At 38.4% G+C, this 27,463-nt stretch overlaps 1 protein-coding gene across 1 annotated transcript in view; it reads left to right on the forward strand.

Moving 5' to 3' along the window:
• ADAM23 (ADAM metallopeptidase domain 23) overlaps window positions 1-27,463 on the forward strand; it is a 183,291-nt gene that overhangs the window by 78,651 nt on the left and 77,177 nt on the right. The window contains exons 4-6 of the mRNA XM_030917093.1: window positions 10,133-10,196; window positions 22,592-22,674; window positions 23,836-23,899. Of these exons, the coding sequence (XP_030772953.1) occupies window positions 10,133-10,196; window positions 22,592-22,674; window positions 23,836-23,899 (211 nt within the window). The remainder of the gene's footprint in view (window positions 1-10,132; window positions 10,197-22,591; window positions 22,675-23,835; window positions 23,900-27,463) is intronic.

A 27,463-nucleotide genomic window follows, 5' to 3' on the forward strand; every position in this document is an offset into this window, starting at 1 on the left:
GAGCACCCAGATTCATAAAGCAAGTCCTTAGAGACTTACAAAGAGACTTAGACTCCCATACAATAATAATGGGGGACTTCAACACTCCGCTGTCAACATTAGACAGATCAACGAGACAGAAAGTTAACAAGGATATCCAGGAATTGAACTCATCTCTGCACCAAGCGGACCTAATAGACATCTATAGAACTCTCCACCCCAAATCAACAGAATATACATTCTTCTCAGCACCACATCGCACTTATTCCAAAATTGACCACATAATTGGAAGTAAAGCACTCCTCAGCAAATGTAAAAGAACAGAAATTATAACAAACTGTCTCTCAGACCACAGTGCAATCAAACTAGAACTCAGGACTAAGAAACTCAATCAAAACCGCTCAACTACATGGAAACTGAACAACCTGCTCCTGAATGACTATTGGGTACATAACGAAATGAAAGCGGAAATAAAGATGTTCTTTGATACCAATGAGAACAAAGATACAACATACCAGAATCTCTGGGACACATTTAAAGCAGTGTGTAGAGGGAAATTTATAGCACTAAATGCCCACAAGAGAAAGCAGGAAAGATCTAAAATTGACACTCTAACATCACAATTAAAAGAACTAGAGAGGCAAGAGCAATCACATTCAAAAGCTAGCAGAAGGCAAGAAATAACTAAGATCAGAGCAGAACTGAAGGAGATAGAGACACAAAAAACCCTCCAAAAAATCAATGAATCCAGGAGTTGGTTTTTTGAAAAGATCAACAAAATTGACAGACCGCTAGCAAGGCTAATAAAGAAAAAAAGAGAGAGGAATCAAATAGATGCAATAAAAAATGATAAAGGGGATATCACCACTGACCCCACAGAAATACAAACTACCATCAGAGAATACTATAAACACCTCTACGCAAATCAACTAGAAAATCTAGAAGAAATGGATAATTTCCTGGACACTTACACTCTCCCAAGGCTAAACCAGGAAGAAGTTGAATCCCTGAATAGACCAATAGCAGGCTCTGAAATTGAGGCAACAATTAATAGCCTACCCACCAAAAAAAGTCCAGGACCAGATGGATTCACAGCTGAATTCTACCAGAGGTACAAGGAGGAGCTGGTACCATTCCTTCTGAAACTATTCCAATCAATAGAAAAAGAGGGAATCCTCCCTAACTCATTTTATGAGGCCAACATCATCCTGATACCAAAGCCTGGCAGAGACACAACAAAAAAAGAGAATTTTAGACCAATATCCCTGATGAACATTGATGCAAAAATCCTCAATAAAATACTGGCAAACCGGATTCAGCAGCACATCAAAAAGCTTATCCACCATGATCAAGTGGGCTTCATCCCTGGGATGCAAGGCTGGTTCAACATTCGCAAATCAATAAACGTAATCCAGCATATAAACAGAACCAAAGACAAGAACCACATGATTGTCTCAATAGATGCAGAAAAGGCTTTTGACAAAATTCAACAGCCCTTCATGCTAAAAACGCTCAATAAATTCGGTATTGATGGAACGTACCTCAAAATAATAAGAGCTATTTATGACAAACCCACAGCGAATATCATACTGAATGGGCAAAAACTGGAAAAATTCCCTTTGAAAACTGGCACAAGACAGGGATGCCCTCTCTCACCACTCCTATTCAACATAGTGTTGGAAGTTCTGGCTAGGGCAATCAGGCAAGAGAAAGAAATCAAGGGTATCCAGTTAGGAAAAGAAGAAGTCAAATTGTCCCTGTTTGCAGATGACATGATTGTATATTTAGAAAACCCCATCGTCTCAGCCCAAAATCTCCTTAAGCTGATAAGCAACTTCAGCAAAGTCTCAGGATACAAAATTAATGTGCAAAAATCACAAGCATTCTTATACACCAGCAACAGACAAGCAGAGAGCCAAATCAGGAATGAACTTCCATTCACAATTGCTTCAAAGAGAATAAAATACCTAGGAATCCAGCTTACAAGGGATGTAAAGGACCTCTTCAAGGAGAACTACAAACCACTGCTCAGTGAAATCAAAGAGGACACAAACAAATGGAAGAACATACCATGCTCATGGATAGGAAGAATCAATATCGTGAAAATGGCCATACTCCCCAAGGTTATTTATAGATTCAATGCCATCCCCATCAAGCTACCAATGAGTTTCTTCACAGAATTGGAAAAAACTGCTTTAAAGTTCATATGGAACCAAAAAAGAGCCCGCATTGCCAAGACAATCCTAAGTCAAAAGGACAAAGCTGGAGGCGTCACGCTACCTGACTTCAAACTATACTACAAGGCTACAGTAAGCAAAACAGCATGGTACTGGTACCAAAACAGAGATATAGACCAATGGAACAGAACAGAGTCCTCAGAAATAATACCGCACATCTACAGCCATCTGATCTTTGACAAACCTGAGAGAAACAAGAAATGGGGAAAGGATTCCCTATTTAATAAATGGTGCTGGGAAAATTGGCTAGCCATAAGTAGAAAGCTGAAACTGGATCCTTTCCTTACCCCTTATACGAAGATTAATTCAAGATGGATTAGAGACTTAAATGTTAGACCTAATACCATAAAAACCCTAGAAGAAAATCTAGGTAGTACCATTCAGGACATAGGCATGGGCAAGGACTTCATGTCTAAAACACCAAAAGCAACGGCAGCAAAAGCCATAATTGACAAATGGGATCTAATTAAACTAAAGAGCTTTTGCACAGCAAAAGAAACTACCATCAGAGTGAACAGGCAACCTACAGAATGGGAGAAAATTTTTGCAACCTACTCATCTGACAAAGGGCTAATTTCCAGAATCTACAAAGAACTCAAACAAATATACGAGAAAAAAACAAACAACCCCATCAAAAAGTGGGGAAAGGATATGAACAGACATTTCTCAAAAGAAGATATTCATACAGCCAACAGACACATGAAAAAATGCTCATCATCACTGGCCATCAGAGAAATGCAAATCAAAACCACAATGAGATACCATCTCACACCAGTTAGAATGGCAATCATTAAGAAGTCAGGAAACAACAGGTGTTGGAGAGGATGTGGAGAAATAGGAACACTTTTACACTGTTGGTGGGATTGTAAACTAGTTCAACCATTATGGAAAACAGTATGGCAATTCCTCAAGGATCTAGAACTAGATGTACCATATGACCCAGCCATCCCACTACTGGGTATATACCCAAAGGATTATAAATTAGTCTACTACAAAGACACATGTACACGTATGTTTATTGCGGCACTTTTCACAATAGCAAAGACTTGGAATCAACCCAAATGTCCATCTGTGACAGACTGGATTAAGAAAATGTGGCACATATACACCATGGAATACTATGCAGCCATAAAAAAGGATGAGTTTGCGTCCTTTGTAGGGACATGGATGCAGCTGGAAACCATCATTCTTAGCAAACTATCACAAGAAGAGAAAACCAAACACCGCATGTTCTCACTCATAGGTGGGAACTGAACAATGAGATCACTTGGACTCGGGAAGGGGAACATCACACACTGGGGTCTATCATGGGGAGGGGGGAGGGGGGAGGAGGGAGGGATTGCATTGGGGAGTTATACATGATATAAATGATGAATTGATGGGTGCTGACGAGTTGATGGGTGCAGCACACCAACATGGCATAAGTATACATATGTAACAAACCTGCACGTTATGCACATGTACCCTAGAACTTAAAGTATAATAAAAAAAAAAAAAAAAAAAAAAAAAAAAAAAAAAAAACTATTTTAGGTGGTATGAGTCTAAATTTTTAAAACTTTAGGAAAGTAATGGTTGAAAAAATGTTATACTTTTAAAGTCTTCTGTTACAAAAAAAGAAAAGAAAAGCATTATAAGCGCAAGCATAATCATAGGTTACAAGCTTATGTTTATATGAATATATTGAGTTTAAATTCTGTGTCTGTCTTCATTACCACTTACAGTAATTATCTAGTGAATTTAAAATATGTGTATAAAAGGACAAAACAGAGAAGCTTCTAATGGAAAGAGGGAGTGGACGCGGTGCTTCACTCTGGCTTCATGGAGCCTTGGGCATAACAATGTCACTGTGCTCGAGGCTCCATGAAGTTGAGGGTCTCCACAGTGACAGCATTGGTTGTCATTAAATGAATAAAATGTGGACCTGGAAGGAAGAGGTGGTAGGAGACTTCTTGGATGAATGTCAGGGCTCATTTGGGTGTGATTAGGGTTCCCAATACTGAGAAGTTAAGCACTGTCAAGCAGAAGATAATCAGATGACTGACTTTGCATGAAAAATATGAGCATCTGTGGTACTCTTTTTCTAGATACCATTTAATTTTTCTACCATTTGTTTAACTTCTGTTCCAGTCCCAATTTGAACACATATGGAAGTAACTTACATGTTTTACTACTATTTGTGCTACTGTTTACTTAGGAACAAAGACGTATGGCAAGGTGCATGACTGGTCACCACCTGACAAGTTCAGTGTCTTGCAGTGAATGTGATCTCATAGCTTCCTGACTTCTCCATCTTACACTGCTGAGTCCTCTTGCCCAGGTCTGCCTACTGATGTTGTGCACTGAGAGAGCCTAAAGCATCTACTCAAGGCTTTCCTAAAACAGTGGTTGTATTAGTCCGTTTTCACACTGCTGATAAAGACATACCTAAGACTGGGTAATATATAAAGAAAAAGAGGTTTAATGGACTCACAGTTCCACCTGGCTGGGGAGTCCTCACAATCATGGTGGAGGGAGAAAGGCACATCTTACATGGTGGCAGACAAGAGAGAATGTGAGCTAATTGAAAGGGGTTTCCCCTTATAAAACATCAGATCTCGTGAGACTTATTCACTACCATGAGAACAGTATCAGGGGAACTGCCCCCCATGATTCAGTGATCTCCCACCGGGTCCCCCCCACAACATGTGGAAATTATGGGAACTATAATTCAAGATGAGATTTGGGTGGGGACACAGCCAAACCATATCAGTGGCTGTGTGAAACATGATGACAGAACCCAAAAGCAACTGGAGGAGAAGACATACTCACAGACTGCTTGCTTACTAGAATCTCAGCTTTTGAGTATTTTCTACCTTGTAGACCAACCTGACCTTCCATGTAGAACTCGAAGTGTATACCTTAAATTTGGCCTTTTGGTAGGGTGACCATATGCCCCAGTTTTCCTAGGACAGCCCTTCCTGGTTTATGTATGTGTGTTGTCCTGGCACAATGATTAATGTGCCTCTTTTCTTTTCCAGAAATGCCCCAGTTTGGATGATAAATTATATGGCCATCCAGTTGCTAGGTCTTGGTGCTTGCTGCTATTCATCTAGACTTTTTTTTTTACCTAGTTCTGCTGGTGAAGAAATGCTGTGTTGGCCTCTAGGTTCCTTCAGACAAGCTTGTTCTCAGCAGCTCCCTCAATTTCCTAGTTATAATTAAACTGAGTGCTTAATACAAAATTTCAGAGAATATAGATTTTAGAACTAGAAAGGAATTCTAGTTCATACACTTTTACAATGAAGTAAATGATTTTAAGTCATGTAGAGAAAATGGTTTCCTTTGTGGTCCAATGTATGTCTTTTCTAGTAGTCTTCCTCATAGCCCAAGGCCCGGTTAGCCACGTTGTTTTGTTGTGAACAATTGTTTTCTTTGATCAGCCCGCCCCTAAACTTCCCTGATCAGAATTGCTCCAAAGAGAAGCATTTTTGTTTGTTTGTTTTGTTTTTTTCTGAAACAGAGTCTTGCTCTGTCACCCAGGCTGGAATGCAGTGGTGTGATCTTGCCTCACTGCAACCTCTGCCTCACGGGTTCAAGCAGTTCTCCTGCCTCAGCCTCCTGAGTAGCTGGAATTACAGATGCGCACCACCACACCCAGCTAATTTTTGTATTTTTAGTAGAGATAGGGTTTTAGCATGTTGGCCAGGCTGGTCTCAAACTCCTGACCCTGTGATCTGCCTGCCTCAGCCTCCCAAAGTGCTGGGATTATAGGCATGAGCCACCATACCCAGCCGGTTCTTTGTTTAAAGTAAGGGGTTAAAGTTATTTTCCAAAAAACCTGGAATCTACCCTTCTTGGTTAATAGCTTTCATAGGTACTAGGGAATCTTGGTACCTAACTTTTCCAATTATTAGAATTCTTGGCTTCTCCATATGGAACTTCCTTGTAATGGAAGATATAAACTTTTGGGAGTTTTGACCATATGGCTATTTATGTGTCTACTTACATTAGAAACATGAATCTCATATTCAAGGATTCCAGCAAATACACACACATACACACACACGTCTATACACACACACAAAACCTTCCTGAGGTAAATCTCTTTTTGTGAATTTCCAATTCCTAAATATAATAGCACCTCTGCTTGTGTATTTCCTGATAATTGTGAAATTCTTTGAGCATAGATTTCTAAAAGATATATTTGTGATAAATCCTGAAGTTAGGATAGTTTAGACAGTGTTTCAGTGACAAACATGAAATCTGAGACTTCAACACTGTAAAATGTTATCTCCTCCCCACACTGTGATCTAGGGCAAGTTGAGCAGCTCTTTTAGGCAGTTCTTCTCCAAATCATGATGAAAGGGTCTAGGCTGCATTCATATTTCAGTTATGCCATCTGGAGTATGTGGCTTCCAGGGTTACCATGAAAGAGAGGGCTTAGATAATCCTGCAGGGATTTTAGTGGTCACAGTAGAAGGGCAGACATCACTTCCTTCATCTCTCATTAGCCATGATCCATTGTCTTGGCCCTAACCTAACTGCTGCAGAAGCTGCAAAATGTGGTCTTATCAGGATGCGAGGAAGGGGAAAATGAAAGAGCATTTGGTGGACACACAGCATTATTTCTGCCACAGTTCCTTCATTGAACTGATTCTTGGCTCATTTGTCTTGTTTCAATAGTTTTATATTCTCCTGCTCTTACGTGTTCTTCATATTTTGAGTAAAATCATATTTAGTCTGATTCTAGAGTCACTACTTTGGTGGTGCCGATTCACCATGAAGGTGCAGAGTGAGTGGGTTCAAGAGTTTCCTTGTTCTAGTTCTTCCACTCTCTTTCACTGGCTCTCAACTTCCATCCTATGTTTATCCATTTACTTATAAAGGTCACTCCTCTTTCAACAGATAACCTGCATGAGAAGCATGGGAGTAGCCACAGAATACAGCTTTTCTGTAGCTTCAGTAATTGAAAAAAGATGTTTATTTTAGAACTTAGGATGTTCTGAGTTTGCCCACAAGTTATTAGCGTCTTCAGAACCAAACATCCAATTGGCTGATCAACAGAGTTAAATGCCAGTTTATGTTTGGGTCCACAATTGCTAAATAGATGAGTATTAGCATTTCAGAACATTCTGTTTCCAACAGGAAATTGTATTAGGACTACAGAGAGCAGAGGTGGAAGAAAGGACAACTCATCTTCAGTCATATAGAGATGTAGATTACTTTTTCCTTCTTGGCTAGGTGGGGCTGGAGACACACCACTGTGCAATCAACTGTTCCCTTCTCCCTTTTCAGTGTTTTTGGTCTATCATCAAAAATTACATTTCAATATTATTTCAAGACATTTATAATTAATTAGGTTACATTTCAGTTGATGTAATTCAGTTTCAAGGAAATTACAAACTGATATTATTTTTGAGTGAGGTGATCAGTCTTGCATATTTGTGCTGATTTTGCTTAGTTTCAATTCAAGAGTTGCATTCTTCATCCTGTTTCCAAGCCCATATAGCAGGTGTTGGTAGAAGTTTGCTCATTCAGCAGATATTGATTAAGGGCCTGCTATGCATTAGGCATTATGCCAGGTGCTAGGGATACTGTGATGAGTGGAAGAATTAGTTTCAAGGGAGGCTAGCTGTGGTCAGACAGAAGGAAAGGATGGAGTAAATGGGGATGTGTGCTATTTATAGGAAGTAGAAGAGTGGACTGGCATGGTGAGGAGGGGCATATGGTGGTGTATTTGTCTCAGTGTTTGCCATAGACCTCCTGAAAAGTAGCTGTTTTTCTTCTTTAAGATTCTAAAATGCCAGAGATACTAGTAATAGGTATGTTCATGAGAAAAAGAGACCCTTAAAAAGAGGGAAATAGGATAATTAAAGTGACCCTTATCCGATTTGAGAATTCATGGTTAGAATGCAGTTCTCTGCCCCTGTAATTACAGGCAAAATTAAAATAACGTGGTTTCCAACTCTTAGACATGCTCCAATGATTGTGTGGTTGAAAATAATAAATTACCTGTAGAGAGAGACAGTTAGAATGCAGTTAGGGAGACCTCTCTGCCTCCTAGTGTTGCAGAAGCTTTCCACAGAAGAATGGTACCATCACCAGCTGTGTCTGTATATCACAGTGCTGGTAGCTACCTTAATTAACTAGCAGTGAAAGAAGTTTCTGCACCCTGTGACATATTCCCCATGTATACAGAGTTCAGTAATTGTCACTGCTTTTACTATCTGAGATTTTTTAAAGGGAGTGAGTAGACATACCACAATTAAGTTTCAAGAGTGGAATTATCCTTCAATACACATTTGATTTGTGATTTTAATGGGAAGCATGTCTAAAGTTTAAGCATTGACTTCCTTTCTGTGTTGGAAAGGTTGTCCGTTAGCAGACACAGGGCACTATGCTGGACATACCCAGGAGATCCCCAGTTACTCTGTTGACTGGTGCTTTACGCCCCTTTCCAGCTCTCTTCACTGAATTATTTTTAGAATGCATCAGATGCAGCTCTCAAAGTGATGCAAAATCATTGAGTCCTCCCATTCTTCAGCTAAAGAAGTAGTGTCATGGTTTCCTAACAAGAAAACCTATTATGAGGCAAAATTATGGAAAATCAGAATAGCAGAGTAGGGCAGGAGCTGAGGAATCTTCTGCTTTAGCCCTTCATTTTTACATAAGAAGAAATAAAGACCCAAGTTTAGGGCATACAACTGACTCAGAGTGGGACCTAGTCCTGTCCTTCCGTTCCCATTAGGATTAAATGAGTTAACACCATTATAGTCCTTATAATAGTACCTGTGCCATAGTAAGTGGTCAGCAAATGCGAGTTATCACTTGTCATTATTCCTAGTGATAGAGCCCAAGCAGGAACCTAGATGCCCTAGTAATCCAGTGCTCTTCAGGAGGCACATATTTTATATTTCCACATTGTAGAGGGAGAAATATGTTTTAAGAAGTTGAGTTAAAATAGTGACCACCACAGGGCCCATTTATGTGTACCTACTCAGCATACTAGTACTTACTCTGTACTGAGTAAGTACTAGGCTAAGTACTGCATTTCTTAGCCCAGTACTGCATAGTCTGAGCTAAGTACTACATATTCATGGTTTCCTTTAATCCTCACAGTGTTCTATGAGATTCACATTCTTGACCATCTCCATTTGACATACAAGTTGGGGAACTTGCCCAGGGTCACACCACTAATATGGGGCTGAACTAGGTTTTTTTTTTTTTTTGAGACCTCGACCTCCCAGAGTGCTGGGATTACAGGTGTGAGCCACCATGCCCAGCCTTGTTTTATGTATTTTTAATAGTCAAAAAAAATCAAAAGAAGGAAAATATTCCATGACACATAAAAATTATGTGAAATTCCAATTTCAGTGTCCATACAGTTTTGTTGGAATATAGCCATGCTCATTTGTTTACATACTGCCCGTGGCTGCTTTTGAAATATAATGGCTGAGCTGAGTAGTGTAGTGGAGACCGCATGGCCCACAAAACCTGAAATATCTACTCCCTGGCCTTTATAGAAAACACTTGCTGACCTTTGCTTTACACTCTTCCTTGGTGATTACATTTTATGACATTCCAATGGTTTAGGGCATAATTGTGGAGTTTTTATAGGATCTGTCTCCTCGTGTTACTTGCCTTATGGTTTGTTCCATATTAATTAACATATGAATCAGATCCTGAATAGTGTGTATAAAAAGAGTTCACTATTAGATTGTCTATGTCTTGTCTTTTTTTCCCCATAGATTGGGGAGTAATTTATTCCTGGATACTGTGTGAGACTCTTGGTGATAACCTGTTTTTGTTTCTGTACTAACCATGGATTGCAGCTATTTGTGGTTTGCATGCCCCTCACGTTCGTTTATTGAGCCGATTGTTTTTAAACCTCCAAGTGTCTTAGATGCAGAAATCACTCTATTTTCTTTCCTTTGTAGTGGTTTGTTGTCTTCTGATTATGTGGAGATTCACTACGAAAATGGGAAACCACAGTACTCTAAGGTACGGTTACTGGCATCGGCAAGTTCTGTAGTGTAAGTGTACCTATCATAGAGTTGATCAGTGCACACTGCATTGTTTTGATTGTCTGTCTCGAAAAAATCACCTGTGCTCTTTTACAATGATACTGTTTTTAGTGAGGAGAAATTTATTAAAATGTACAAATGTTTGAGATAACATTAGGTATTCAGGACAGAAAATGTTTATTGTTTTTATTATACATACAGTACCTTTTGTGATAGTATAAAGAGCTATACAGTTCCACATCAACACCTGAAAGTAGTCAGTGAAGAAGGATGAGGCTCATGGCCATCGAATCTGGATTAGAAGACTGGATGGGCTGTTAGAATGATTCTTTAGTGCAAATGACTTTGCTGCCCAAGAAGGGCAGAGGACAGGTAGGGGAAGTGAAATTTAGGTAGTACTTTTTCTCTAACCGTCATAACAATTCTGTGAGGTCAATATTATTATTCCTGCTGTACTACGGAAGAAATTAAGGCAGAGAGAGGGCAAATAAGCCTGCTTAAGGCCATGGAGCATTGAATATGAGGGTACTTGGGTATCTGATTCCTTCATTTGGAGATGAAATTTCTTGTCTTCAGGAAGGATTAATAAACAGCAAGTGAATTTGGATTAAAGCGAGAGAGAGAGAGAGAGAGATGATTTGTATGTAAGAAACAGTGACCTCTATCAGTCAGGGTGAAGATCCTCAGAATGGCTACAGAAAGAAACTCTGACTTTTAGGGAGTCAACAAGTGCCATTGAACCTGAGCAATGTCCCTGGTGTCCTGGATACTGGGGCACAGGAAAGGGAACAAAGTGGGGAAACATCACTAGATTTGTTGTTTGTTTGTTTGTTTCCTAGATTGTTAACACGTCAGCATAAAAGTAGCACCTTTCCCATGTGTGGACTTGCGCAGTATAGGTGACTGGGATTTTCAGTCTGATGGCTTCTCAGCAAATATTTATAGGTGCCCTTCATTATAAATACTGCCCAGAAGGCCCTGGCATGTCTCAGGATTTATAACATTCCAATTTGTAATTGGATGTGTTTTCCAGCCTTTGGTTTTGTGCCACAGATTAAGAACTTTCATGTATCATTAGTTGTCAGTTCTTGCCTTAGGTTGCACTTGGGGGTTGTTGAGTCTCCCTAAAAGTTAACGCTGTGGAAAGTGAGCAGAAAAGCTAAATCAAGCGTGGGAACGAGCTTCCTGGCATTTGTACAAACTGAAGCTTCTGTCAGCTGTGCCAGGGCCCTGAGCACTGCGGATGCTGAATCATGAGCCTGGAGTAGACAAGATTGCAGGGAACTTTATAGACTCAGCAAATGAGCCACCTTTGCAGGACACAGAAACCTGATCCAAACTTTTCACTAAGGCACTAAGTTAGTTTTTTTTTTTTTTTTTTTTTTTTTTTTTAAGAAACAGAATAACTAATTGGCCTCCAGAGATCATTTGAGGTCCCAAAAGGAGACCTTATAATTAATAAGACACTCCAAATCTGTTATCAGTTCTAACTAAAATGAAAACAAAAGGTATTTCAACTCTAGCAAAAGAAATTGTATTCACTGCAGTTTGTTTTTGTGTTCACTGCTTTTCTCTCTTTCATGACCCATTTTCTCCAAACAGCTCATATGCCCAACCTTACGTGCTTCATAGATAATGAATTAAGTCTGTTTTTTATGTGTCTGTATTGATATGGTGCACACTATTTTATGTCAAGATTTTTAAAATGTAGCAAAATTTTAAATATTTTAGCATGTATTAAGTAATCTTCTAAACCTTTAATTTTTAAAAACTTCATATTATTTCTAATTCATTTGTTATAATTTGTTTAAAAATGCCATGGTGATAGACATTTTGACTGTTTCTAATCTTTCACTATACGAATAACTTCAAGGGAAGGCCTTCCAGATACATTTTGAATACATCCCTTATAATTGCTTCAGAGTTAATTCTGAGAAAGGAATTTTCTGGGTCAAAGAGTTGGTACAATTTTTTAACACTCTTCACATATATTAACAATTTTTCTTTCTGAAAGTTTGTATAAATTCATATTCCCACCACCATTACATACATACACACACACACATATATATATATATATATATACACAAGCATTTGTAAATAAACTTCATGAAGATTGTCTTTTATGCTGTTTCAGAAAATCTTTGTCCAGAGTACCAGAAAAGGAAATTAATATGTAAGAATGGCTAGGTTAAACTTACTTTCACATAATGCAGCCTTTTTTCCCCCAAATATCTCAAATTGTGTATTTATTATTTATTTATTTTTTGAGATGGAGTTTTGCTCTTGTTGCCCAGGCTAGAGTGCAGTGGCGCAATCTTGGCTCACTGCAACATCCACCTTCTGGTTTCAAGCGATTCTCCTGCCTCAGCCTCCCAACTTGCTGAGATTACAGGCGCCTGCCACCACGCCCAACTAATTTTGTTGTATTTTTAGTAGAGACGGGGTTTCACCATGTTGGTCAGGCTGGTCTCAAACTGCTGACCTCGTGATCCACTGGCCTCGGCCTCCCAAAGTGCTGAGATTACAGGCGTGAGCCACTGTGCCCGGCTCAAAGATCTCAAATTGTTTAGAGAAAAGTACATGCACACATTGTACACACACACGTAGACACACAATATTATCCACATAACTAAAGAACAGTCTTATTTGGCTGTGAAGTTAAATATGAAGGTGGATATTGACAGTATCCCAGGAATTAGTTACAACCGCACTTTGAAAAGAGGGTTGTCTAGGTTCTCCCATTTCACCACTACCAAACCCCTCCCTCATTCTTACGTCTCACTAAGAAAAGATTGATGTCTTGGCTTTTACTTTTATTGCATGCATGTGGGTTAAAAGTGCTTCTTTCCATGTGAAGCAAATATAGGAGCTGGAGAAGTAAAAAAGAAGCGTGTATATGAATGCTGGGTATCAATCTGTGAATAAGGAAGAACTTTTGTTCTGCACTTGATGGAGCAATAGCATTTGTTTAAGTTCCTACAGTGCTTTGCACATAATATATAATACAACTATTTTATTGATTTTTTTTACAACTTTAAAGGTAATTTATTTACTTTTCTTATTTTATTAACAAACTTGTTGGGATATAACATATATCATAAGGCATATAATTATTTTTAGTATATCTGCAGACTTGTACATCCATGAACATAATCCAATTTTAGAATATTTTCATCATTCCATAAAGAAACCTTACACCACCTGTTAACAGTTGGCAGTCTCTCTTTTACCAACTGTAGATAACCACTAATCTATTAATACTTCCTATCTCAATAGATTTGCCTATTCTGGACATAAATGAAATCGTATAATAGGTGGGCCTTTGTGACTAGTTTCCTTTTTTGTCCCTAGCTTTAATGAGATATGATTGAAAAATAGATATTGCATGTATTTAAGGTATATAACTTAAATCGTATATATAGGAATTTTTTGTATTATACAAAACATCATGTTGATATGTTTATACATTGTGAAATGGTCACCACACTCGAGCTAATGAACATACCCATCACCTCAGATAGTTACCTCTTTTTTTGTAGTGAGAACATTTAAGATTCACCCTCTTAGCATATTTCAAGTACTGTATATTTGTTGACCAACTTTGCTGAGGAGCCTATTTAAATAAGTTAATTTTTAGCATTTCAGTTCTTATAAAAGAGTAAGCATCACTATAACACTATGAAAGTACTTTTCAAAATTAACATATTTCTGTTAGGTCTTTTTTGGTGAGCTGCTAATACATATTTGTAAGTGCTTACTAATACTTTGATTTCTCTTCTGCTTATAAAAGGAACTACTACCTGACCAGCAGTCATGATGAATAAATAGATGAAGTGCCTCCATCCCAACTTCCCTCTACCTTATTACTATCATTAGATGGGGAAAGCGTCTTTTCCTAGTTCTATTTTCTCACCTTGGCTTCTTCCTATTCTCTTGCTCATTCTTGCTCAGGGAAGGAAGAGCAGTTTGACTGCTGGGAAAGTAGGTCTGTGCAGCCAATTCCTCCCTCCCCTGTTTTGTTTTGTTTTGTTTTGTTTGTGGGATCCACCTTCCTACAGGAAGAACACATTCTCTCCACCTTTCTCTTCTCTGAATTGTACTGTGGCCACCCCCATGTGTGTGTCAGGGGGGTTGAGTTGTCCCACGTTGTCTCTGCCTGGATGGGTAAGGCTAGCTAACTCCTGGGTGCAGCAGTAGCAGGCCTATTAGATTCTCAACTAATCCTCTCCTCCAGTATAGCTCTATAATAAATGAAGGTGACATTTTTATGTTTCATTTCTATGTCACTCTCTCATTTAGTTTTAAATTTGGGTGGGCACCAATTCATACCCACGAGGATGGCTGTAATAAAAATGATGGACAATAACCAGTGCTGTTGAGACTGTGGAGAGATTGGAACCCTCATACACAGGTTGTGGGAATGTAAAATGTTGTGTGGCTGCTTGGCAGAACAGTTTGGCAGTTCCTCAAAAAGTTCAACAAAGAATTACCATATCATGCAGCAGGTCTACTCCCAGGCATATACTCAAGTGAATTAAATACATATGTCCACAAAGAAACTTGTACATAAATGTTCATAGCATTATTCGTAGTAGCCAAAAGGTGGAAACACCCTAAATGTCCTTCAATTGATGAAGGAATAAAGGAGATATGGCATATTCACATAGTGGAATTACTATTCAGTCATAAAAGGAATGAAGTACTGATACATACTACACCATAGATAAACCTTACAAACATTATGCTAAGTAAAACAAGCCATATACGAAGGGGCACATATGATACGCTTCTGTTTATTTGAAATGTCCAGAATAGGCAAATTCATAGGAACTGAAAGTAGGTTCATGATTGCCAGGGCCTGGTGGAGTGCAGGAGAGGAGAAATGGGGATTGATTGCTAATGAATACAGACTTTTCTTCTGAGGTGATGAGACTATTCTGGAGCTAGATAGTAGGGATAGTTATACAACTCTGTGAATATGCTAAGAAAAACACTGAATTGCATACTTAAAAAGGTAAACTTTATGATTTCTAAACAACCTTTATGATATCTAAACAATAGCAAAAAACCCAGGTGGGGAATAAGAGTTTATTTACCCACCCTCTTCATCAAACAAGAATCCTTTAAGATTGGTCTTGTCACATATGCTCATGAATAAGCCATTCCTGTTCATTCATTAAACAAATATGGTTTTACTGTATAGCATAATGTCCTTCAGGTCCACCCATATTTGGCAACTGCCAGGATCTCCTTTTTTAAGGCTGAATGCTATTCCATTGTATGCACGTGTGTGTGCGTGTGTGTGTGTGTGTGTGTGTGTGGAAATAAGCCAGACACAGAAAGGAGAATGTTCTGTGACCTCACTTATGTGTAGAATCTAAAAAAGTCAAATATGTATTTAAGTTGGTGCAAAAGCAATTGCGGTGTTTGCCATTGAAAGTAATGTCAAAAACCACAAATACTTCTGCACCAACCTAATAGAAACACAACAGTGGTTACCAGGGGCAGGAGGTGGAGGGGTGGGAGTGAGGTGGTGGGTTGGAGAGATGTAGGTCAGATGGTACAAAATTGCAGTTATGTAGGCTGTAAGTCTCAAGATGGAATGAATAGCATGAGGGCTATGGTCAGTCATATTGTATGATGGGAATTTGCTAAGAGAGTAGATTTTAGGTGCTCAAGCCACACGCTTACACAAAAGGTAACTGTGAGGTAGAAATAAGACGTGTTAATTTGATTGACTATAGTAATAATTTCACTATGTATATCAAAATATCATGTTGTATATTTTAGATATACACAACTTTGTTTTTTTTGAGACAGTGTCTCACTCTGTTATTCAGGCTGGAGCGCAGTGGCGCGATCTTAGCTCACTGCAACCTCTGTTTCCTGGGTTCAAGTGATTCTCCTGTCTCATCCTCCCGAGTAGCTGGGATTGCAGGCATGTGCCACGATGCCTGGCTAATTTTCATATTTTTAGTAGAGATGGGGTGTCACCATGTTGGCCAGGCTGGTCTCGAACTCCTGACCTCAAGTGATCCACCCGCCTCGGCCTCCCAAAGTGCTGGGATTACAGGCGTGAGCCACTGTGCCTGGCCCGATATGTATAACTTTTAAAAAACAAAAAAGCAGAAAAAATGTTGATTTAGCTTGTACTGTGACCTAGTTTAGGTCATAGTTGCTGTTCTAGGTACTAGATATGTATCAGTGAACCAAACGGATAGAGATCTCTGCCCTTGTGGGTCCTGTGTTCTCTTCTCACCTTTATTCTTTTCTTTATCAGTATAACTACATCACCCTTTTAGAATGTTCTTTGTGCTTTCCTTATCAAATCATCATCACAGCTCAGCTCAAGCTCCCTTCTAGGAGTGAAGGCTTTTTGACAGCAGGAGAGCTTGGATTATGGTCAGTGGAGTAGGTCTCTGTGCGCATGGCTCCTGGCTGGAAGGTAGGGTTGATGCAGAGTGGAGGAGATTGGAGGAGTGCGTGTTCTGAAGACCTTGTCTAGTGTGTGAGTAAGGGAGGGTGGGCCCTGCAGAAGTCAATCAGAGTCTGGCCGAAGTGCTCTATTGGAGCCAGGAGTGTTTTCAGACACACAGGTCTGCCTGTCTTCCATTTTCTGAGTGTTTCCCCACTTCTTTCTGCTTCCTTTCCTTTATTTTTCTCATTCCCTCTTCCTTTAGTAATATTTTAATGAAATTTTCAGACTATTTTTTAAAATCTATTTTCCCTTCTTTTTTACTGCCTCTCAACTTGCCATAATTGGGTTTAAAAATTCATGTTTGTGTTGTTTCTAACCAAAGAGTTAGATAACTTAAAGTTTGTATTTCCACTTCTATACTAAAAATGACTCTTTTACTTGTGTATACACTAGAATTTTTTCCCTAGTCTTTGAATTAATTAATAGCCAGTTTTTTAAAAAGTTTCTTACCACTGCATAAATAATAAACAATTTAAGCAATAGCAAGGAAAACAAAACTATCCACACTAAATCACTTAAATTAGATCCAGGATTATCAGTTATTTGAATTTTGAGTATAAAGTTGAAATTATTATTAATCATTCAAAATATTGCCCTTCCTGGCAACATTCAGAGTATATTATAGAATATGTAAGGAGCACGGGGTTAAAATATGCCCCAAGAAATCAAGATAGCAGATGACACTAGCTCCTCACAAAGCTATTTTAAGTTGGAATAGTATAATTTATATGAACTATTAAAAATTTACATAGCATTGGTACAGCCATACTGTTCTAATACTTTATTAAACTACTACAAGAACATTTTCCCTATTAAATTTAATGAAGGTAAATAATTAAACAAATTATTTAATAATTTATGTGTTGGGGTCTCAAGTTCCCCAGTTCTCCAGAATTATTATTTTTATTTCCTTATCCTGCAGTAGTCAAAATCAGGTATACATGTCCCATTTTAGATATCTTTTTTCTATTTCTCATTTATTATCAGCTCACTGATTATTAAAATAGTTTAGCATATCCTAGTAGTTGATAAGCTTGAAGAATTTAAAGATATGTGTGTAGAATAATCATTTGAGTATAGTGTCAGTAGTTTTTATTATTATATTCAGAACCTAGATATGATAATATACACATTTTCTAGTTAAGGGCTGTGTAGTTTCTTTTCAAATGTTTATCCAGATCTGCAGGAATAGATTGAAAATATCAGTGTGTGGTCACTATGAATGTCCAGGTTTTTGGGAGTTTCATAAGCAATAAAGAACTGGCTGATGGAACTTTACCATGCAGATGAAATAGTTAAACAGACACAAAGGTGGGGTAATTTTAAAAACCAAATTGAAACTGTTGGTTCTGTTTCCACTGAAATGAGTAGAACCAAACAGTTCCTGTTGTTATTACTATTATTATTATTATCATTATTATTTTTTATAGAGGCAGGGTCTTACTACATTGCCCAGACTGGTCTCAAACTCCTCCTGGGCTTAAGCAGTCCTTCCTCCTTGGCCTCCCAAAGTGCTAGGATTACAGGCATGAGCCATGATGCCTGTCCAGTTCCTGTTATTAGATTAGTAACACCAGGGAACCAGATTTTTTTTCCCCTACCAGTTGCTATCACTAGAGTCACAAAGTTATTATCCCCAGCCGTTTCTGGTTAGGAAGTGTTTTTATAAGATGGACATGGCTTCAATGTGTCAGTATATGAAGAGGAAGCCTGGTAGGTTCCAATGGGATTCTGACCTTGGAAACCTTGTGGAGCAGAGTTATTATTTGAGCATGATCTGGCTTGTGGAGTGTTCAGCTGTGTGCAAGTAGCAGGCTGAGAAAGGTAGGGAGCATACTAGGATTTTTAATTTCCTGTGACTAGCCAATAACTTCCACTTATCAGATGCTCCGTTTTTGTTGAATTTAATTAACTGACAGTTTTGGATCCGAAAATGCTGATGTCTATAGGGGTGCACAGAGACTTGTGTCATGGGCTGAATTGAGCCCATTTTGGTTCTCCTTTCTGCCATTTGCCAAGTCACAGGTCTGTGACCCACTCCTAGGTGGTCAGGGCCAGCCCTCTTTAATTGTCTCAAGTCTTCCTAACTGGAGAAAGAATCATGGACTTGAGAACCTGAAGATGTGGGAATCAGTTTGTCCTTTTGTTATTTTTAGAAGAGCCTTTTGCACTTTGTTTCTGTCCCCATATGGGTATATGGAGACAGCAGTCACTGTGAGGTAATGGTTGTTGAAGATGGCCAGATTCCTGGGTGGTAGGTTCCCCTGGAGCTGACTGTCCAAAGTCATGATTGCCAGTGCCCTCTAGAAGTGGGCTCCCTGTACTGGCTCACTACTGTTATGCTTGGCACCCAAGATGGATTGCTCCTTCTCTCTCAGGATTTATTTTATATGGTATAACTCAAGATGTTACTTTGCTGTGGTCTGAAGTGTTACCAAATAATATTTTTCCATAATACTTTTTTAAAACTTGGTATAAATTTAGTAATAAAAAACTCAGAAAATCCTCTAATACCACTAGTACTGATATTAAATTGGAAGCTACCAAATTGCTTATAATGCTTAATATAACTACACACTGTAGCTATTAAAACTTTCTTATGATGATTGGATGTTGCCTGAAGTCTCATTTAAGGTTCAAAAAATGCAGTGATTCAAGGCTGGACACGCTGGCTCATGCATGTAATCCCAGCTTCTCGGGAGGCTGAAACACAATAATTGCTTGCATCTGGGAGGTGGAGGTTGCAGTGAGCTGAGATCATGCCACTGCACTCCAGCCTGGGCGACAGAGTGAGACTGTCTTTAAAAAAGAAAAGAAAATAAAAGAAAAGCAGGCCTTTACTGTACACACACACATATATACAGTTGATCCTTGAACTGCACGGGTCCACTTACATGTAGACTTTTTTCAAGCAAACACAGTATTCGTGGGATGCAAAACCTGTGTGTATGGAGGGCTAGCTTTTCATATATGTGGGTTTCACAGGGCCGACTGTGAGACTTGAGTATGTGCAGATTTGGGAATATGTAGAGGTTCTGGAACCAATCCCTGACTGTCTAAATATATATTTATCTCTTTTTTCTCCCAATAACCCACCTAAATAACAGTTAGGGGATAAAAAAGGATATGAACCCACCAAGACAAAGACAGGAGAAGAGGAAACAAGCAGGTGAGACGTAGCTATAAAATTTCAGGAGATGGAAAGTGGATGAGGGTTGACTCTTAGCTTTGAGCTTTTCATGCTCTGCTAAGTTCGTTTGGGGGAAAACCAAGAAGAAACAAGTCAACTTATGTCACTTATCCCAGAAAGGCAGAAATAAAAGCATCTGAAAAAAGAAAAACTGGTTAAAAGTAGATGTAGAGGCCGGGCGCGGTGGCTCAAGCCTGTAATCCCAGCACTTTGGGAGGCCGAGACGGGTGGATCTCAAGGTCAGGAGATCGAGACCATCCTGGCTAACACGGTGAAACCCCGTCTCTACTAAAAAATACCAAAAACTAGCCGGACGAGGTGGCGGGTGCCTGTAGTCCCAGCTACTCGGGAGGCTGAGGTAGGAGAATGGCGTGAACCCGGGAGGCGGAGCTTGTAGTGAGCTGAGATCTGGCCACTGCACTCCAGTCTGGGTGACAGAGCGAGACTCCGTCTCAAAAAAAAAAAAAAAAAAAAAAAAAAGTAGATGTAGAGTAGTTAAGTCCCCAATTTACTGCCTGCCCCGTGCAGCCAGATAACCAGATAGGAAGTTGGGGACTTCCCTAGTCTGGTAGGAGCTCATGTATGGAGAAAAATGGAAAGGAGGGAATTCTCAGCTATATTTTATAAATAATAAAAAATATTATTTTATTATTACATTCTTTTTATAAATAATGAAAATTATTGTTATTTATAAAAAGTAGCTGCCCAGATCTGAAGTGCATAGTTTTCTTGATTAAAAGGCGTCACAGCAGGAGGCTGAGGCAGGAGAATCACTTGGACCTGGAAGGCAGAGGTTGCAGTGAGCTAAGATCATGCCATTGCACTCCAGCCTGGGCAACAGGGTGAGACTCCATCTCCAAAAAAAAAAAAAAAAAAAAAAAAAAGGGTCACAGAGTACCCAGTACAACAAAGGAGCAAAAATTCTAAAAAAAAAAAAAAAAAAAAAAGCAAGAAAGAAAATACAATAATTATTAGTGGCAGAGCTGTGAACAGTGTTTGTGTATGCATAAACAATATAGATTTAACTAAAACTGGTGATATGCATTAGAATGTATTGGGGGTGAGAGAGGTTTTCAAGATCCTATATTAGGTAGATAATTTCTAACATGGAATTAGAACATAAAAATATAAACTTTCAAAAATATGTAGCCAAACACCAGAAGAAACAGCTTAAAACATTAAAAAATGGATTAAAAATGGTTGCCTTGGAGGTGGAGGGGAAAGAGGGACAAAGGAAACTGCTGTGTTTTTGTTGTTGTTGTTTTTTAATTTTTTATTATACTTTAAGTTCTAGGGTACATGTGCACAACGTGTAAGTTTGTTACATATGTATACTTGTGCCATGTTGGTGTGCTACACCCATCAACTCGTCAGCACCCATCAACTCGTCATTTACGTCAGGTATAACTCCCAATGCAATCCCTCCCCCGTCCCCCCTCCCCATGATAGGCCCCGGCGTGTGATGTTCCCCTTCCCGAGTCCAAGTGATCTCATTGTTCAGTTCCCACCTATGAGTGAGAACATGTGGTGTTTGGTTTTCTGTTCTTGTGATAGTTTACTGAGAATGATGGTTTCCAGCTGCATCCATGTCCCTACAAAGGACATGAACTCATCTTTTTTTATGGCCGCATAGTATTCCATGGTGTATATGTGCCATGTTTTCTTAATCCAGTCTGTCATTGACGGACATTTGGGTTGGTTTTAAGTCTTTACTATTGTGAATAGTGCCACAGTAAACATACACGTGCATGTGTCTTTATAGCAGCATGATTTATAATCCTTTGGGTATGTACCCAGTAATGAGATGGCTGGGTCAAATGGTATTTCTAGTTCTAGATCCTTGAGGAATTGCCACCCTGTTTTCCACAATGGTTGAACTAGTTTACAGTCCTACCAACAGTGTAAAAGTGTTCCTGTTTCTCCACATCCTCTCCAGCACCTGTTGTTTCCTGTCTTTTTAATGATCGCCATTCTAACTGGTGTGAGATGGTATCTCATTGTGGTTTTGATTTGCATTTCTCTGATGACCAGTGATGATGAACATTTCTTCATGTGTCCATTGGCTGCATAAATGTCTTCTTTTGAGAAGCGTCTGTTCGTATCCTTTGCCCACTTTTTGATGGGGTTGTTTTGATGGGACAAAGGCGAAAAGTTTCAAGATTTGTTGGGGTTCCTTTGAGGGACAAAGGAAACTGCTGTATTTTTTTAAAAAATAAAATCTGTAGTTATTATGTGACTTTGAAAACTACATTCATATATTGTTTCTAAAATGTTTTAAAAGTTAATTTTTAAAGGTAAGAAAACAAATAAGATATTGTATAGTTTTCCATCAAAAATGATTATAAACAAACTTTTGGAGTCTCTCTTCAGTCAAGTGGAAGTCCTTATTCCATAACAACATCTGAGAAGTACTTGTACTCCTATAATACATACTTAAGAAATGTATGTTTTATTAATTACCTTGGTGTCATTCTTTTTTAAAGCCTTTTCTCCTGCATTCAATTTAATATACACATGCTTGTTATAAAAAAGTTGAAAAATTGCCTAGTCTTATTTGCAACTTTAGGAGGAGTTTCTAGGGTTATTAATACAGTGCACATATATGCCCATCCTTGCATTTCTTTTTGTTTTATGGAAGCACCCAAAGAATTAATTATGATGCATAAAATACAACCAATCAATGAAACATTCTGCTTTCCAGGGCGGAGAGCACTGTTACTACCATGGAAGCATTAGAGGCGTCAAAGACTCCAAGGTGGCTCTGTCAACCTGCAACGGACTTCAGTAAGTGGGAATGTCATTGGCATTTTATTCATTGACCCTTTCCAGTTTTCCTTTTAAGGATATATATAGTTTATATTTATATATTATATATATATACTAAATATATGTATATATTTTAGTGACTCTTCTGTGCCAGTGCTGTGTTAGGGACTGCATATGGAGTGGTGCACAAGGAGGGCAATGTCCCTGTCCTCTTGAACACTTACTGTTTGTAGGAGATTCAGAGATTAATCAAATGATTACATAGATGAATGTTTAATTACCATTGTGCTAAGAGCTGTAAAGGGGAAGATAGGAGCTTGTGGAGTAGCAAAACCTAGTCCAGGAAGGTTTCCCAGCGGCATATTCCAGAGGACATGTCACTTAGACCTACAGCTAGACTTGAGAGTCAGTAGCCCTTAGATCTAAGAAACTTAGACCTAACAGTAAGTTGGAGTTAGCCAGGCAAGGGTGGGGTGACAAAGAGAGGAGTTCTCACATTGACCTAGGTGTGGGCTCTAACAAAACCATGTGTTGGCACCTTTTAGACCTGAACACAGTAGCACCTCGTATAAAGACTTAGTTTTGGCCATGTGATGACAAAGAATCTTGAAACTTTTTGCCCTTTTATAAAAAGCCTTATGTCCCTGAAAATTAAATGTAATTTGTATGACATAGAGTCATAGTGCTTGATGGCAATTCAGAATTTGCGAGCATAAAGATACCACTGTTTGCTTCTTCAGAACCAGATGGTTTTAGATTATTCTCATATATGAAGGACCTGTTTTCTTACAGATGATATTGAATTTGCATAACTAGAAGTTTGTGTAGTTGTACATGGTTCTGGAATAATTACTTTAGAGACTGCCACTGAGTGAATAGTCCTATCCCAGAGTAGTTTTCCAATCTGTTTGTTGAATTTCAAACATCAGTTATATCAGGTATAATTTGCATGCATTTGATGTATACTTTTATAATTTTTATAGCCTCCATGCTGCCTAATAGAGTGCTGGGGCCACAGTGGGACTCCATGCAGATATGTGAATTAAACTTGTGACAGCGTAAAGGGATTTGTTCAGTTATACTCTGTATTTTGAAGACACAATAATGAAGCTCACTTGCTATTTCTTGCCATTTCCTGTATTTGTTTATTCCTTTCTTGTGTGGTTTCTTTTGTGCTAGTGGCATGTTTGAAGATGACACCTTCGTGTATATGATAGAGCCTCTGGAGCTGGTTCATGATGAGGTGAGTCTGTGCCATCAGTTGCCTGATGGCGTTCTACTCCTCCAGCATCTTTGCCTTTGAGCCGAAAAGAGAAAAGAATGCAGATTTCAAAGTGCCTTTGTACGTGCTACCTTATTTCAAATTTAGAGTAGTACCCTCAGTTTTAAAGTTTAAGTCGCACATGCCAGGCGCAAGTACCAGTAAGGGATAATAAGAGGCATCAAATATAGGTTTTCTGAAGCAAATCCTAGTCCTTCCCAGTCTATGAAAAGAGCAGGGAGAATGTTTTGTTTTATACTAGCCAGCCTCCTTGCTTTAAACTAGCTTTCATAGAAGTCATTATACAAAAAAGATACTTGCACACACACACGTTTATAACAGCACAATTTGCAATTGCAAAAATATGGAACCAGCCTAAATGCCCATTAGTCAGCAAGTAGATAAAGAAAATGTGAGAGAGGCATACATACACACACACACACACACACACACACACACACACACTATGGAATACTATGCAGCCATAAAAAGGAATGAAATAATGGCATTCACAGCAACCTAGATGGTATTGGAGACTATTACTGTAGGGAATTGGAGACTATTACTGTAAGTGAAGTAACTAGGAGTGGAAAACCAAACATTGTATGTTCTCACTCATATGTGGGAGCCAGGCTGTGAGGACACAAAGGCATAAGAATGATACATTGGACTTTGGGGCCTTGGGGGAAAATGGAGGGTGGCGAGGGATAAAACACATTTGGGTACAGTGTACCCTACTTGGCTGATGGGTGCATCAAAATCTCAGAAATCACCACTAAAGAACTTATTCATGTAACCCAACACCACCTGTTCCCCAAAAACCTATTGAAATTAGAAAAAAATAGCTTTCATTCTTAACTGTCATCTTTAGAAAATTGTGTGACTATAAGAATGTACTTAATTTTATGAACCTGAAAATCTTTAGTGGGGAAATCTGTGGGCTGAACTATGACTACATTATAGAATACTTAGTTTTCTTTACAGATAGAGAGGAAAATAATATTTAGAGTCATGCGTAAACCAGTGATTTAGACAAGAAATCACATGCTCTAATAGTGTTGCTTGCTAATAGAATTCAGTCAAATTTAAAATTTGATGTATATTCAGTAAATATTGTATTGAGGGCTTACTACAAGCTGGGTATTATTTTAGGTTCTGGGGATACTTTGCTGGTAAAATAGACAGAGATTGAGCCAAATGGGGCTTACAGTCTATAGGGGCAGATAGGGATACACAGAATGAATAAGTAATTACGTGTGGTATGTTAGATAGTGATACATGGTAAGGAGAAAAAGTGAAGCCAGGAAGGTGGAAAGTTAAATTTTTATATATACACGGTTCAGGGAAGGCCACCAAAAGAAGACAAGTGGTGAATGAAGAACTTAAGGAAATTAGAGAGCTGGAAGAACATTCTAGGAGATGAGCACATACAAAGGCCTTGAGGCAGGAGTGTGCCTAGGGTGTTTGAGGAACTTTGAGGAACCTGACAGGGTTGGAGAGCAGTGACAAGGGGAAGAATAGGAGGAGATTAAGGCACTGAGAGGTAAAAGTACAGAAGTCAGATCAGTGAAAAGAACTGAGGTGGAAAAATAATATTTTGTGACTGACAGAGTCAGAATATTGGGATATTTGATGGGAAACAGAAAACATTTTTTATCTTCAGGGATTTCAAATTTAGATAAAATTGGGCCGGGTGCAGTGGCTCATGCCTCTAATCCTAGCACTTTGGGAGGCTGAGGCGGCAGATCACGAGGTCAGGAGTTCGAGACCAGCCTGGCCAATGTAGTGAAACCCTGTCCCCACTAAAAATACAAAAATTAGCTGGGTGTGGTGACAGGCGCCTGTAATCCCAGCTAGTCAGGAGGCTGAGGCAGAAGAATCGCTTGAACCTGGGAGGCAGAGGTTGCAGTGAGCCAAGATCGTGCCATTGCACTCCAGCCTGGGCGACAGAGCAAGACTCCATCTCAATAAATAAATAAATAAATAATTAAATAGTGAAACAGCTAATAGTCATGTAGGCCACTGATAATAAAAGCTAAACAGGCAAACTTTTATTGTCTTGGTTGTGGCAATGTTTGTGTGAATATGGGGTAAATTTCAAAGTTGAAACAGAAAAGTTTTAAAGGGTTGGTGTGTGAATAAACCTCTGTTATTTTTCAACTAGTAACTATAAAAATTCTCAGATAATGAAGACAGCCCACTTAGATAAAGACATTTTGATTAAGTAAAATGATATTTTTCTCACTCCAGTAAGGAAAGATAATCTGTGTACAGCAAAATTATTCAACTCATTCAGCAAAAACTCTGACTTTGATTTCTGGCTTTAATGATTAATGGCCCTGGTACCCTAAAAAAATCCACAAAGAACAAAACACAGAATCCCACATAATAACTATTTAAGCTTAGAGTTTTTTAAATGTATAAAATGAGATAATTTTTTAATGCATTCATAGTAGGGTGATTTTGTAGATTTGATGAATTAATAAATGTAGGTGACAATGTCTATTAAACTGTCATAAGGATTTATAAATATAAACTGTTGTTATAATGTTTAAAGCATTAGTTTTACATTGATCATATTTGCTTATGATCATAGTATTCAGGGCCTGATTGTTACATGCAAATCGCCTTCTCTTTGCCTTCCTTCCTACTGTCTACCTTTTGTTTATGTAATGATTTGTCCTCATCCACACTATGGGTAGAGGAAAGGAACAGTGCTTGAAAAATTAGTCAGTTTTAAAAATTGTGTTGCTGATCCCATTGTTAATTTCATTACTACCTTTTCACCTTTTACCAGAATTTAGAGCTTACTGTAATTAATTTTAGATATTTTGATGTTTAATTTGTTATTATTGATTTTAGTATGCTTTGCAATAAATCAAGTAATATGCATGGGATATTTCTAATGAGAATTCATGTTATCTCTCAAGTAATAAACAAATAGCAAAACTGTTGTAAGTCTTCTGTAACCTATTAAGTTTCTTTTTTATGACTTTTTCCGATTACAAAACTAATACAGGAAATTTGGAAAAGCAAAACAAATACTTAAATAGTAATTATCCATTATCCTGTCCCCCCAAAGATAACTTCTTGTCATGTTTCAGAGTATGTTCTTCCAGTTTTCAATGATACAGTCCCATATATTTTAAAAAATAAATTGGATCATGATTTTATAATACAATTTTAAGACAAGGATGTATCTCTCTGAGCCTCAATATCTTTATTTGTAAAACAGTGATAAACCATGCACTATATGGGGTCTTTGTCAGGACTAAATTAAGTAATGTGTACATTAACAGTACCTGGTGCATACTATGCACTCAGTAATGGAAGCTAATAGTAATAAGAATAATGGTAATAGACATTCCTAAAAGCGTAATTTCTGGGGCAAAAAATATAAATGTTTTCACGTTTGTTGATAGACCTTGCTGAAATTCTCTCTCAAACTATGCTACCAATTTCCTCTCACCAGCAAGGTGTGAGAATGCTTTTGGCCTTGCAACGGTAATTAACTATGGATATCGTAATTTTTAAACTTCACCTGTT

The sequence above is a fragment of the Rhinopithecus roxellana genome, chromosome 14 (genome assembly GCF_007565055.1).
Source record: "Rhinopithecus roxellana isolate Shanxi Qingling chromosome 14, ASM756505v1, whole genome shotgun sequence".
Lineage (NCBI taxonomy): Eukaryota > Metazoa > Chordata > Mammalia > Primates > Cercopithecidae > Rhinopithecus > Rhinopithecus roxellana.